At 41.7% G+C, this 12,457-nt stretch overlaps 1 protein-coding gene across 1 annotated transcript; it reads right to left on the reverse strand.

Annotated features, from left to right (window-relative positions):
* Positions 1-11,456: 11,456 nt before the first annotated feature.
* On the reverse strand, positions 11,457-12,101 carry LOC308285265 (kelch domain-containing protein 3-like; the record flags this gene model as incomplete). Its single annotated transcript, XM_080725982.1, has 1 exon — positions 11,457-12,101. The coding sequence occupies one exon, from the start codon at positions 12,099-12,101 to the stop codon at positions 11,457-11,459; it is 645 nt and encodes a 214-aa protein (XP_080582108.1).
* Between the last annotated feature and the right edge of the window lie 356 nt (positions 12,102-12,457).

Below are 12,457 nucleotides of genomic sequence, written 5' to 3' on the forward strand. Positions count from 1 at the left end.
GGGTTCAAATGTAGTCAGAAGAGCCCATCTCGTGGACCAACACACCAATGTTTTAATTTGTCTGTGATATGCCTACATTAGACTTAGTTTCAAATTGCAACTAAGTATATTTTATACTGGGACTTGTGTACAGAGTTGGAACACCACCCATTGGCTTCCAATGCAGGTCTGGCTTCAGCCAGGCTACCAACATGCAGCTGTACTGGAAGTCAATGGGTGGTGATGCGACTCTTGTATACTGTATTCCCAATATAACTAGACCAGGTCAACCTGGTTGTGCCAGACCCCCTGTCTGTCATCATCATTTATGACATCATGCCTTTTGTAGGCATGTCATCATCATGTCATCATCATATGTACCCTTTATATAGAAAACCCGGACCGACATTTGCTTATGTAGGCCTACCCATTTCATGGGTCTGGCAAAAATGTAAGAGTTGCATATGCGGCTACATTAGACTGGCTGAACAGACAAACAAACATGTGTTTGTCGTCAAGATGGCCATTTTTAAATGCACTTTATTGCGAAATGTTTAGGATGGATGAGTGCAGAAATCAACTTTATATAATAGGCTGTCTTGTATTGCTTTGTTCCCTTTTTTACTACAGTGATTACCAGCTGATTCATTCAGTGAAGAGTCCACATTCAAGGTATTTAAGCGAATACACTTTTTGTGGATCATACTTTTTCATGTCAGTCCCCTTGGATCCCCAAGTTGAGACTTTTAGCCTTTGAACCCACGTTAGTCAGGTGGAAATTTTGGAAAAAGGCCTATAACTAAGGAGGTTAGAGGCATTTTGGGGTAAAAGTGGGGAACCAGGTCATTTTACATAATTAAAGGGTGCTGAATCAGAAAAAAATGTTTCCCAAGCAAAGTTTTGAGTTTCCCCTTATCTTATTTTTTTCTTTCTTTTTTTCTCTCTACTTATTTGTATATTTGGCAGATCTAATATATAGATGTATATGATCATGATCTGCTGTACAACTCCTGTAATTTAGTGGTAAGCTTATTTCTAAATATGCAAATTAGAGGCCACCAACACAGAAACGGTTTAGTACTCAAAGGTGTCCACATGCACCCCCTTATCTTATTTTCTACTGATGTCTAATGTCTAATTTTGCCATTCTAAGGACCTATAAAATACTGATTTAGATTATACTATTATAATATTATTTATATTTTTCTGATTTAGCACCCTTGAAATCGGTGAAATGGCCTGGTTCCCCACTTTAACCCCCAAATACCTATAACAATCACATTTATCACAAATTCCACCATAAAATGACAGGAACTCTTCTTCTAATTTGAACATTTCTTTTTCCAATGTCTACAGATGCCACGAGGCAATCGTGAGAGTAGGCGGACAAATTTCCACAAGGTGAGTAGTTTAAAAATATAAATATAAAAGTGCATGCTCAATACATACTTTATGGCAGTAAGTAAATACATTTTGTTACGGTCAACCACTGAATGCTCGAGAAAAGAAAAAAAAAGAAAAGTTTGATACTTTTGTTACAAAAAAAAAAACATCTCATGCCATTTACCACTGAATTGTATCCAGGGTCGTTACAAGACATCAGATTCCAGAGAGGTATTGGATTGGGTGCTGTCAAGTGGTTCAGACGATGGATTGGAAGCTGATCTGCCAGAAGTTCCTCCACAGCCGAAGGGTTCCACCAGCAGGTCCACAACTCATGAACTCCACACGAGCAGAAGCTGCCACCCTGTGACTCCACCAGGTACTTTGGAAGTAACTGTGGTGTGGTGAATTTTGTAGCAAAGACTTAGCGCAAGTTGCCCATCTATGCTCTAGAAAGTGGGAGCTTTGAAATAGCAGTGATGGTGTTACTTACTGTTCTACAGTGTTTAGAAAAACACACTTAAAATGAAAAATAGAGGGGGACAATTGGAAGGGTTTTCTTGTATATGCTACTACTGTTGTTTGAAAACAAAGTAGCCTATTTGACGTTTGAGTTGACAGTTCTATATTTTAGGGGACTGTCATGTGATCTACCTGCACAGCCTGTGTGATCTACTGGTAGATCACGATCTACCTTTTGGGCACCCCTGCCTTAGACAATAATCTTTCCAATTTTGTTTTTTCAGAAGTTCCTCCACAGCCGAAGGGTTCCACCAGCAGGTCCACAACTCATGAACTCCACACGAGCAGAAGCTGCCACCCTGTGACTCCACCAGGTACTTTGGAAGTAACTGTGGTGTGGTGAATTTTGTAGCAAAGACTTAGCGCAAGTTGCCCATCTATGCTCTAGAAAGTGGGAGCTTTGAAATAGCAGTGATGGTGTTACTTACTGTTCTACAGTGTTTAGAAAAACACACTTAAAATGAAAAATAGAGGGGGACAATTGGAAGGGTTTTCTTGTATATGCTACTACTGTTGTTTGAAAACAAAGTAGCCTATTTGACGTTTGAGTTGACAGTTCTATATTTTAGGGGACTGTCATGTGATCTACCTGCACAGCCTGTGTGATCTACTGGTAGATCACGATCTACCTTTTGGGCACCCCTGCCTTAGACAATAATCTTTCCAATTTTGTTTTTTCAGAAGTTCCTCCACAGCCGAAGGGTTCCACCAGCAGGTCCACAACTCATGAACTCCACACGAGCAGAAGCTGCCACCCTGTGACTCCACCAGGATCACCAGCTTCTGAAGCTGATCTGCCAGAACCTTCGGAAGAAGACTGGTCAAGCACAGACAGTGGACAACGGTGGAGTCCAACTAAAAGTGATATGTGCTCCGATGACACTGGAAGTGAAGTTGACAGGTGCTGCTCCGATGATGACCTTTTCAGCGAAATTGACATGACCGAAGTTCTTCCAAAGACAAAGAGTGCTGTACAGGGCTCCACCAGCAAGTCCATAACTCATAAAATCCATAAGGCCTCATCCAAGAGCAGTAGCTGTGACCATGTGACTTCCTCCGGAGGTTCTGGCAGATCAGCTTCTGACGTTGGTGTACTTGGTGAAAACTTGACAAGTGCAGATATTGCCTTACCTAGGAACAGTAGCAGTGACTGTGAAGCTAATGGTCCAACATTCTCCGCTCCTACAGTGTCTGCAGTAGTCAAAAAATCGGATGGAAGGAGAGTCCGCAACAAGACACATTACTGCCAGTTCTGTGAGGAGGAAGTCAAAAGCTTTGCAAGACATATTGAACGTAAGCACCAAAACAACAGTGAGGTTGCCAAGGCTTTGAGCTACAACAAAAAGTCAAAGGAAAGAAAGACACAGATAGACCTCTTAAGAAAAAAGGGGGACTTCCTGCACAATGCAAATGTTTTAAAGAGTGGACATGGGACCGTCATTGTTAGCAGGAGACCCTTAAAAGAGACTTCAGCAAACACATTTGTTCACTGCCAAAATTGTCATGGCGCGTTTAAACGATCTCTGCTTTGGAAGCATGACTTGAAGTGTCCCAACCGGCCAGAAGAACACGAAAGGACCATCACAGGAAAAAGGAGAATATTGACAAGTGCATCTTTTGCTGAAACGACTTCTAGCGATTCGGACCCATTCTGGAGAATTGTAGACAAAATGAGGAATGGTGAAATCAGTGATATAGTTAAAACAGATTCTGTAATCCGAGCTTTTGGAATCCACCTACTAAATCAAAATAGGGCAAAACTAAATGACCAAAGCAGACACATTAGTCAGACGCTCAGAAACCTCGCTAGATTGGTCAGGGAGGCAGCAAGAGAGACATCTTTCAAGTCTACTTATGACTTGTTGGACCCTTCCAAATATCAGTCCACAGTCAAAGCAACACTCGCAGTAGCCGAATACAATGCTGAAACAACAGTATCAAAGAGTCCAAGCTTCGGGATTAAAGTTGGTGATACCTTGAAAAAGATGGCAGAATTTTTGAAATCAGAAGCTCTAATAAAACAGGACCATTCTGCAGCAGTCAGTTACCAGTCATTTATAGAAGTGTACAATGTCCGGTGGGGTACCGATGTGAGAGGTCCAGCCAGGAAGGACCTCCGGGAGAGAAAATTCAATGCTCCTAAAATGATCCCTCTCACATCTGATGTGAAATGTCTTCATTTGTATTTGGACCGTGAGCAACAGGATGCTGTTTTGGAGCTGGAAAACGAGCCTTGTTCCAGCCATTGGAGACGGCTTGCAGAGGTCACCCTCGCTAGTGTGATTCTTTTCAACAGACGTAGGGAAGGTGAGGTCTCAAAAGTGAAGATGTGTATGTTCCTTAAGAGAAGGATGTCACAGCCGTCTGAAGACCTGGAACATTGCCTTTCTGAGAGTGAGGCGGTGTTGTTCAAACATTTCGTTCGTGTTGAAATTCCAGGAAAGGGTGGCAGAAATGTTCCAATTCTACTAAGCCCAAAGAACGAATCAGCCCTCGTGTTACTCTGCCAAAAGCGAGAGAAATGTGGTGTCTTCCACAATAATCTTTACCTGTTTGCGCTGCCAGGCTACAAGAGCCATCTTAGGGGACACTTATGCCTCAGAAGCTGTGCTGATGCCTGTGGGGCTAAAGACCCAGCTTCAATAACCTCCACAAGACTGAGGAAGCAAGTGGGGACACTCTCAAACGTTCTGAACTTGAAAGAGACTGACCTCGACCAGTTGGCTAGGTACCTTGGCCACAACATCGAAGTCCACAGGGAATTCTACCGGCTGGACATGGAGACCCTGCAGATTGCAAAAGTGAGCAAGGTGTTGCTGGCAATGGAGCAAGGAAGAGTAGGAGAATTCCAGGGAATGAGCCTGAATGAAATAGACATCTCGGCCACAGGTATCTAGACTTGATTAGTATATTATATAGTATATATCTAATGTGTTCGTACAGCTTACAACTTTTAAAGACTTGTCTACAAGCTCACTATGTTTGGTCATGCATTGTTTTCTTGTAGAGCAGGTATTTGTGACTATGGCTAATGTTCCACAAGTGTTAACAATTCTCTTTATTCTACAGAGACTGTTCCAATGTTTGACGTTGACGATTCCGAGGAAGAGGAAGCAGAATTGGAGGAGGACATGTTGGGTAATGAGTCAATTCAATAGCAGATCTACAGGCTCACAACGTTGGAATAGCATTTGCCAAAACATCTCCAAAATGAAGTTGCAAAGCTGTTGTTTTTCTACCCTACTTACATTGTACGCTGGGTCTACAATGGCAGCCTAAATATTATCTCTGCCAGATCAAATTTAGTGTTTTCCTTTCTGTTGCAGGGACTGATGAAGATGTGTCATCTTCCATAGCAGCAGGCGAAAGGGAACAACCGCAGTGTTCAGGAACTGATGCAGATGTCCCCGTAGCAGCTGGCAAAAGTGGACCACCACAGGGGGCCAAACGTGCTTCGAAGACAGGTGAGGAAGGGTTCATTTGGTTTGTTTTCACACAGAGTTCCATATCTGTAAAGGGTTATGTTCCGGGCAAGTACTTATACAACCAACTCCTTAGACCATAGCTGAGTGGTTAGGGAGCCTGCCTGGGGAACCAGTTGGTTGTCCCTGGTTCGATTCCCGGTCAGGCAGCAATGTGTCAATGTGTCCCTGAGCAAGACCTTAACCCATAATTGCTCCCCGAGCACCGTATATGGCTGCTCACTGCTCCTAGTTGTTATAGGATGGGTAAAATGCAGAGAATAAATTTCACGTATGTGCAAATGTACTGTGACAAACAAGTCCCGAAGGCGTGGGGCCATATTCTATACAATAAGGTTTCTTCTTTCTTTTTTGCTGAATGTTTCAGGAACTGATGCAGATGTCCCCGTAGCAGCTGGCAAAAGTGGACCACCACAGGGGGCCAAACGTGCTTCGAAGACAGGTGAGGAAGGGTTCATTTGGTTTGTTTTCACACAGAGTTCCATATCTGTAAAGGGTTATGTTCCGGGCAAGTACTTATACAACCAACTCCTTAGACCATAGCTGAGTGGTTAGGGAGCCTGCCTGGGGAACCAGTTGGTTGTCCCTGGTTCGATTCCCGGTCAGGCAGCAATGTGTCAATGTGTCCCTGAGCAAGACCTTAACCCATAATTGCTCCCCGAGCACCATATATGGCTGCTCACTGCTCCTAGTTGTTATAGGATGGGTAAAATGCAGAGAATAAATTTCACGTATGTGCAAATGTACTGTGACAAACAAGTCCCGAAGGCGTGGGGCCATATTCTATACAATAAGGTTTCTTCTTTCTTTTTTGCTGAATGTTTCAGGAACTGATGCAGATGTAGCAGCTGGCAAAAGTGGACCACCACAGGGGGCCAAACGTGCTAAGAAGAGAGCAGAAGATGGAGATGTGCCATCTTCCATAGCAGCAGGCGAAAGGGAACAACCGCAGGGGGGCAAACGTGCTTCGAAGACAGGTGAGGTCGCAGTAGGGGGAGGGAGAGAGCTGGGGGGTGGGAGGGGGATTATTACATCAATATGATTACAGTTATTATGAGAAATATGCCTACATAATTACACAGTTTGATCATTGTTTCATGGATGAATGAATAAGTTAATAAAATATGTGTGCACCACATTTATATCATGCATTGTTATTATAAATAGACATTTAGAAAGTTACAGACATACAATCTTATCCACAGAACACGTACAGAAGGACAAACTGTGGCATAGCTCCGTTTAAACAATGCTGTACCTCCAACAATTATATGCTCAGCCTTTTTACACAGTTTTCATTTTATTTTGACACTTGCTTTGGCAATGTAAACGTGTGTTTTCTCATGCCAATAAAGCTCCTTTGAATTGAATTGACACAAAAAAGGCGTCAACACTGCCGCAAATCCAACAGAAGAAGCTTAAGAAAAAGGAGAGCACAGCAGTGCATTGTGGGGAAGTAGGGCTCAACAAGTGACCATCGAATGTACCCTACAAATCCAAATGCATTGTGGGATGTTTCAGTCCACTACATTAGGGTGCAGAAACGCTCACTACACGTTCGGACACTACTTCAAAATGGCAGAGCCCCAATGTAGTGCACTATATGAGGGATAGGGAGTGAATTCGGACGGACCCACTGAGAAAAAAGAGCATCCATAGAGGCCTTGGTTGTAGAGTGTATTACCTATAGTTGTCTCTGTAACACTTGTACATGCTGCTCCCAGGTATTTCTGGAGACCTTTCTGGGTAGTCCTTGGCTCATTAATTACTGTTCTGACTCCCTGGTCTTTGTTTTTTACCCATCATGAGATGTTTCCCATTTGAATACATGGTAACAAAACAACCTTTTTATAGCCCATCAATGTGCACTAACCCAGATGATGTTGGTTTGCATCATGTGAATAGCATAATTGGAAATGTATGTACTGGGAAATAAGTTGAGGGGTCAAATACTTATTTCCTCCACTGTACAAGCTCCAAATGTGTCTCATCGCAACACATTGGTTTTTGTAGATCTGATCTGGCACAGATGTGATTCACGCTAGTCAGGCTGTCAGTGTAAACCCAGCCTAAAAATCATTATTGATTGAAAGTGTTTTTTTTGTTTATTTTTTTTTTCATCTAGATGGCCGTAAAACAGTAAAAAAGAAGCAGTGGACGAAAGAAGAGAGTGCAGCCGTCCAGCGGAACATGAGTTTCTTCTTCAAGAAATTACAAGTCCCAAAGAAATACGAGTGCACAGCCTGCATTGATGCAGAACCAGAAGCGCTAAAAGATCGTGACTGGAGGGCTGTGAAATTTTACATTAAAAACCAAATCACAAGCATGAAAAAAAAAGCATATTAATTGTGTTTTTTTTATCTTCAGTGCTTCTGAAAATATGTTGTTTCCAAAACAGCATATTCACTTTAAACTTTAGAGAAAGTGTTTTTGTTTTGATGTTTTGTTTTGATGCTTCTGAAAAAGAATCACTTTAAACTTTCACTTTAAGCACTTTAAGCATTAGAGAAAGTGTTCTTTTTGTTTTGTTTTTTCTGCAGTGTGTTGGTAGACTGCCTTCAAATCTAAAAATATGTTTCAGGGTTGTTTCAATATTTGTAGCGGGATACAGCCAGCAATAGAGGAGCGAAGGGTAACAGTTTTAGAAAAGCAATAAGCCACTGGAGCTCGCAGGTTACCTTGATTTTACCACGGGTAGTAGGTAGAAGACCCTTTGGCGTCTGGTCTGCCTACGCCTTTTGTTTTGATGTTTTGTTTTGATGCTTCTGAAAAAGAATCACTTTAAACTTTCACTTTAAGCACTTTAACCCATTTAGGCCCTGAACACATTATGACGCAATATTTTATGCTTTAAATATTGAAAAATAGCAGATATACAAGCTCACAGCGCGGCACCGAGTGCCGCGCTGTGAGCTTGTAGATCTGCTATTTTTGAGAAATCGTGAACATTAGAATTTTGACCCGATTCTATAAGTGTCTTTTGAATCCTTCTAAGATTATTGGAAGAAACCTATGTTACTATGTCAGCAATCTGGCCAGCCATCGTCAAAGAAAAGGTCCTTTTCACTGAACTGGAGCTCAGTTAGTCTGTTCTTGAGAGACTACTATGTCAGTGGTGCTCAAACCTTTTCATGTGAAGGACCCCCCAAAATGATATTTATTTGGCCACGGACCCCCATTTCAAAATATCTAGTTCCAGGGACCACCCAGAAGCAACATTTTAGATACAAACGTTCGCTTTGAAAATACATATATTCAAAGATTTGCACACATTTTCACGACATTTTCAAAAATAGCAGATCTACAAGCTCGCTGTGAGCTTGTATATCTGCTATTTTTTTATATTTAAAGCATAAAATATTGCGTCATAATGTGTTCAGGCCTAAATGGGTTAAGCATTAGAGAAAGTGTTCTTTTTGTTTTGTTTTTTCTGCAGTGTGTTAGACTGCCTTCAAATCTAAAAATATGTTTCAGGGTTGTTTCAATATTTGTAGCGGGATACAGCCAGCAATAGAGGAGCGAAGGGTAACAGTTTTAGAAAAGCAATAAGCCACTGGAGCTTGCAGGTTACCTTGATTTTACCACGGGTAGTAGGTAGAAGACCCTCTGCCTTTGGCGTCTGGTCTGCCTACGCCTACCTGGGGTCAAATCTAGGGTAACCTGCTCCCACTCTTACTTGATTCATTATTTAGATATTTGATAGTAATTTTAGCTGCCCCGCCTACTTCCTATGCCAACCCATTATAACTTAAAACTCCATTTTAACCATGATGGATTCATCAAAAACACACAACCTTTTTTTCTGGTATATTATATTGTCCCCCCTAATAATTATTTTTGGAAAAGAACCTCCTGCAGGAGCAGGCCGGAGGAGACTAAAACATCAAAAGCAATTCATAAAATTAAATGAAAACAGTAAATGAAATTCCACGGCCCCCTCATGTATTAGGACATCGATCAACAGAAAAAAGGTTGGGTGTTTTTGATGAATCTATCATGGTTAAAATAGAGTTTTAAGTTAACGTTAAATGTTGCTAGATGACATCTATGCATGGATTAAAAAATAACAATAAAACAGTTTTCTGATGCTAGTTTTCTGTAATTGATTACTGCACACATCACATACAAACTCTATTCAGTAATTGCTTATATCTGCTACCTGCTTGCAATTAATAGTCCATGTGTATTATGTTTATGAAGTACTTGCAGTCATTAAGTGTCAGTGGTTAGACCTCACTGTTTTGTAAGAATTATCCTCTTTGAAATAAGGCAGGCACAAAAAAAAAAATCTAAATAGGGCATTCACAGTGTGGTATTGAAAGCTACTTAGGGTAACAGTTATCAGGAGAGGGAAGTCTGGAGATCTCTGCTGGAGCTGTTGACTCTGACCCGATTCTGGATAAGCGGTTGAAAATGGATGGATGGATGGATGGATGGATAGTGCTTTCTAGGGCCTAGGGTCTTTCAAGGTATAATAGATTCATTCAAGAGAGCCATTTTTACTTTCCCTATATTCTCCTATATCCAGGGATAACCCGTATACTGTATATACATACAGTACACGGCCATGCTCTTAAGCCTGGCTAATTCATAATGTTTCTCTTTATACAGTATAGATTAAAGGACTGACACTTGTTTTACGGCTCTTGGTTTACTCAATATAATCTAGTGTTACAGTATATCCCACTGATTCTCTCATTGTCTGCATACCATATGTGATGCTTGCTTGTAGAGCTGTTTTAGCTATTTCAGTCAAAGGAACCCCCCTATGTATTGAATAGATGCTATGTAGATTTCTTATATAGCACATTGATCGGCATAACTTTCATTCATGTGCATTTTCATAGCACTTTGGACGAATTATTTTTAATGGATTTTAATGTGTTGGAGGCCATTAAAAATTCATTTTTTTTTTCTTGGAATCTCTTCCCCCCCCCCTATTTCAAGTGCTTGCTGCACTTGCTGCTACTTTATGAATGAAATCCCTAGCCCAGTTAGCAGTGATTGACATATTGCAGGCTATACAATAACTGAACATTTTTAGCCCATGTTGCCATAGCAACCACTTGATACATGGTATTTCGATATATTAAGGAAAATTTCAGGGGACAGGTGCTATAAGTATGTATTTGAATATCTTAAAAAAACAAACTTGATAGGGAAAATATGAAAAGTAGAGATTTGAGTATTCATATAAGAAGGGAAAGGAATGAGTAAATGAAGAGTTAAGTAGGTGGCGGTAATCCACTAGTTGGTTTGACAACCGCCAATAAACCCAAGAAGAAGAAGAAGAAGAAGAAGACAGGTTCAGGGCAGGCTAATCGATCCATAGTGAACTTATTAGCAGGCAGGGAGTGAGTGGAAGGCTTTTGGCCTTACAACCAGGTGGTATTGTTCAATTTGCTATGATACTATGGTTGACTCTAAAGGACTACATTATAGGCTACCAAAAAGAAGACATCAAAAGGTAGGAATCTTATTCTGGAAGCTGCTTAGCTCCAGCCAAACATGTTGAGAGCTAACAGATGATTCAAATAAATTACTTGTACGCTCAGCAAAGCTAGATGTTGATAATGTCCATATACGGAGATGTTCATGTTTTTGTTGTGATGTCAGGTTATGTGTGTTGATGTGTATGTTGTGTTATGTATGTTGATAATGCCATATATGCCAATATATGGACATTATGGGCACTGGAGTGTGACAGATGTGGTTGTGACTATATCTAAGTCAAGTGTGTAAGAAAAGTATTTATTTTCTTACTTATGGCAGCCTGCGCAACAGGCTGCCATAAGTCAAAAGAGAGGAGAAGTGGGTGGGGCATAAGAGAGGATGCCACAAGTGAGAATACTTTTAAAAATGTGGATTTTCCATCATTTAAACAGATTTTTGTCAAATCTGATAGTTGCTAATGACACCTGATTTTTTTTGGAGCTGTACGAGCCCTGGAAAGGGTGGTTGCCGAAAGTGAGTATACAGACTCAGATGTCACAAGTCATATCAAGGCAGTGTGTGTGTGTGTGTGTGTGTGTGTGTGTGTGTGTGTGTGTGTGTGCTTAGACATGCTCTGCATGTGTGTGGTGTGGGCTGTCATTTTGTTGTGTTGCTGTTGGTAGTCATGGTTGCCAGTTCCCACCTGATGTCATGTGGGAGTTCAGACTCACCCAGACCATGCTGAGTGACTGCTAGCTTGCATAACGTCTTCAGGCTAGGACTTAAATCTAAGATGTACAGGTCATCAGAAGGTAGGTTGTTTTCTTTGTATCCTCCATGGATGATGATACGATCTCCCACCATGCAACAGCACATCCCACGCATCCTACAGGGGTCTTTCCCCTTGGGCTCAACCTGCTTCCAGGAAAAGGTCTCTGGATTGAATTTCCACAGATCATTGAAGAACTGTTTCCCATTCCAGCCACCAAATACGTACAGCTCTCCATGGTAAGCAAAGGCTGAATGATTGTAACGTTCTTCTGGTAGAAGCTGTGCAGAAGGTGACTTCAGCCAACAGTTGGTCTCTGTGTCAAACACTGTATTGTTGTTTAAGTTCCCCCCATTCACCCTTCCCCCAAATACAAACATCTTTGTTCCAATGATGGTGGCAGAGTGACTGTGGGAAGCAGGTGGAGGAGTTCCTCTGGTGTTAATTAAAGACCAGACCATTATGGTGGTGTCCAACTTGTATATGCCATTAGTCCATCCATTCATTAGGGTGCTTCCTCCATACACATACATGACCTTCTCCAGGACACAGACTGAGTGGAAATACCTTGCTTCTGGAATAGACCCAGACGTATTGGGTTTGAACCAGCTCTGGGTGTCGACATCAAAGGCATACAGCACATTGCAGTAAGGAATCCCTCCTCCCCAGATGTAGGCAATTTCTTCTAGCAGCACAGCTGTGTGGCCATCGCGCCCGGAGGGAACCTCAATGGGACTTTGTCCTCCTCCATTTGTCACTGGGGGCAACTTCCTCCAACGCAAAGACACTGTGTTGAAGACGTGGACTTCAATCTTATCCCTGTGGTAGTTGTTGACTCCTCCAAATGAGTACAGCTTGTGTCTGACCACCACAGCAGCATGGTGGAAAG

This window comes from Nannobrachium achirus (genome assembly GCF_963921795.1).
Source record: "Nannobrachium achirus genome assembly, chromosome: 5".
Classification (NCBI taxonomy): Eukaryota; Metazoa; Chordata; class Actinopteri; order Myctophiformes; family Myctophidae; genus Nannobrachium; species Nannobrachium achirus.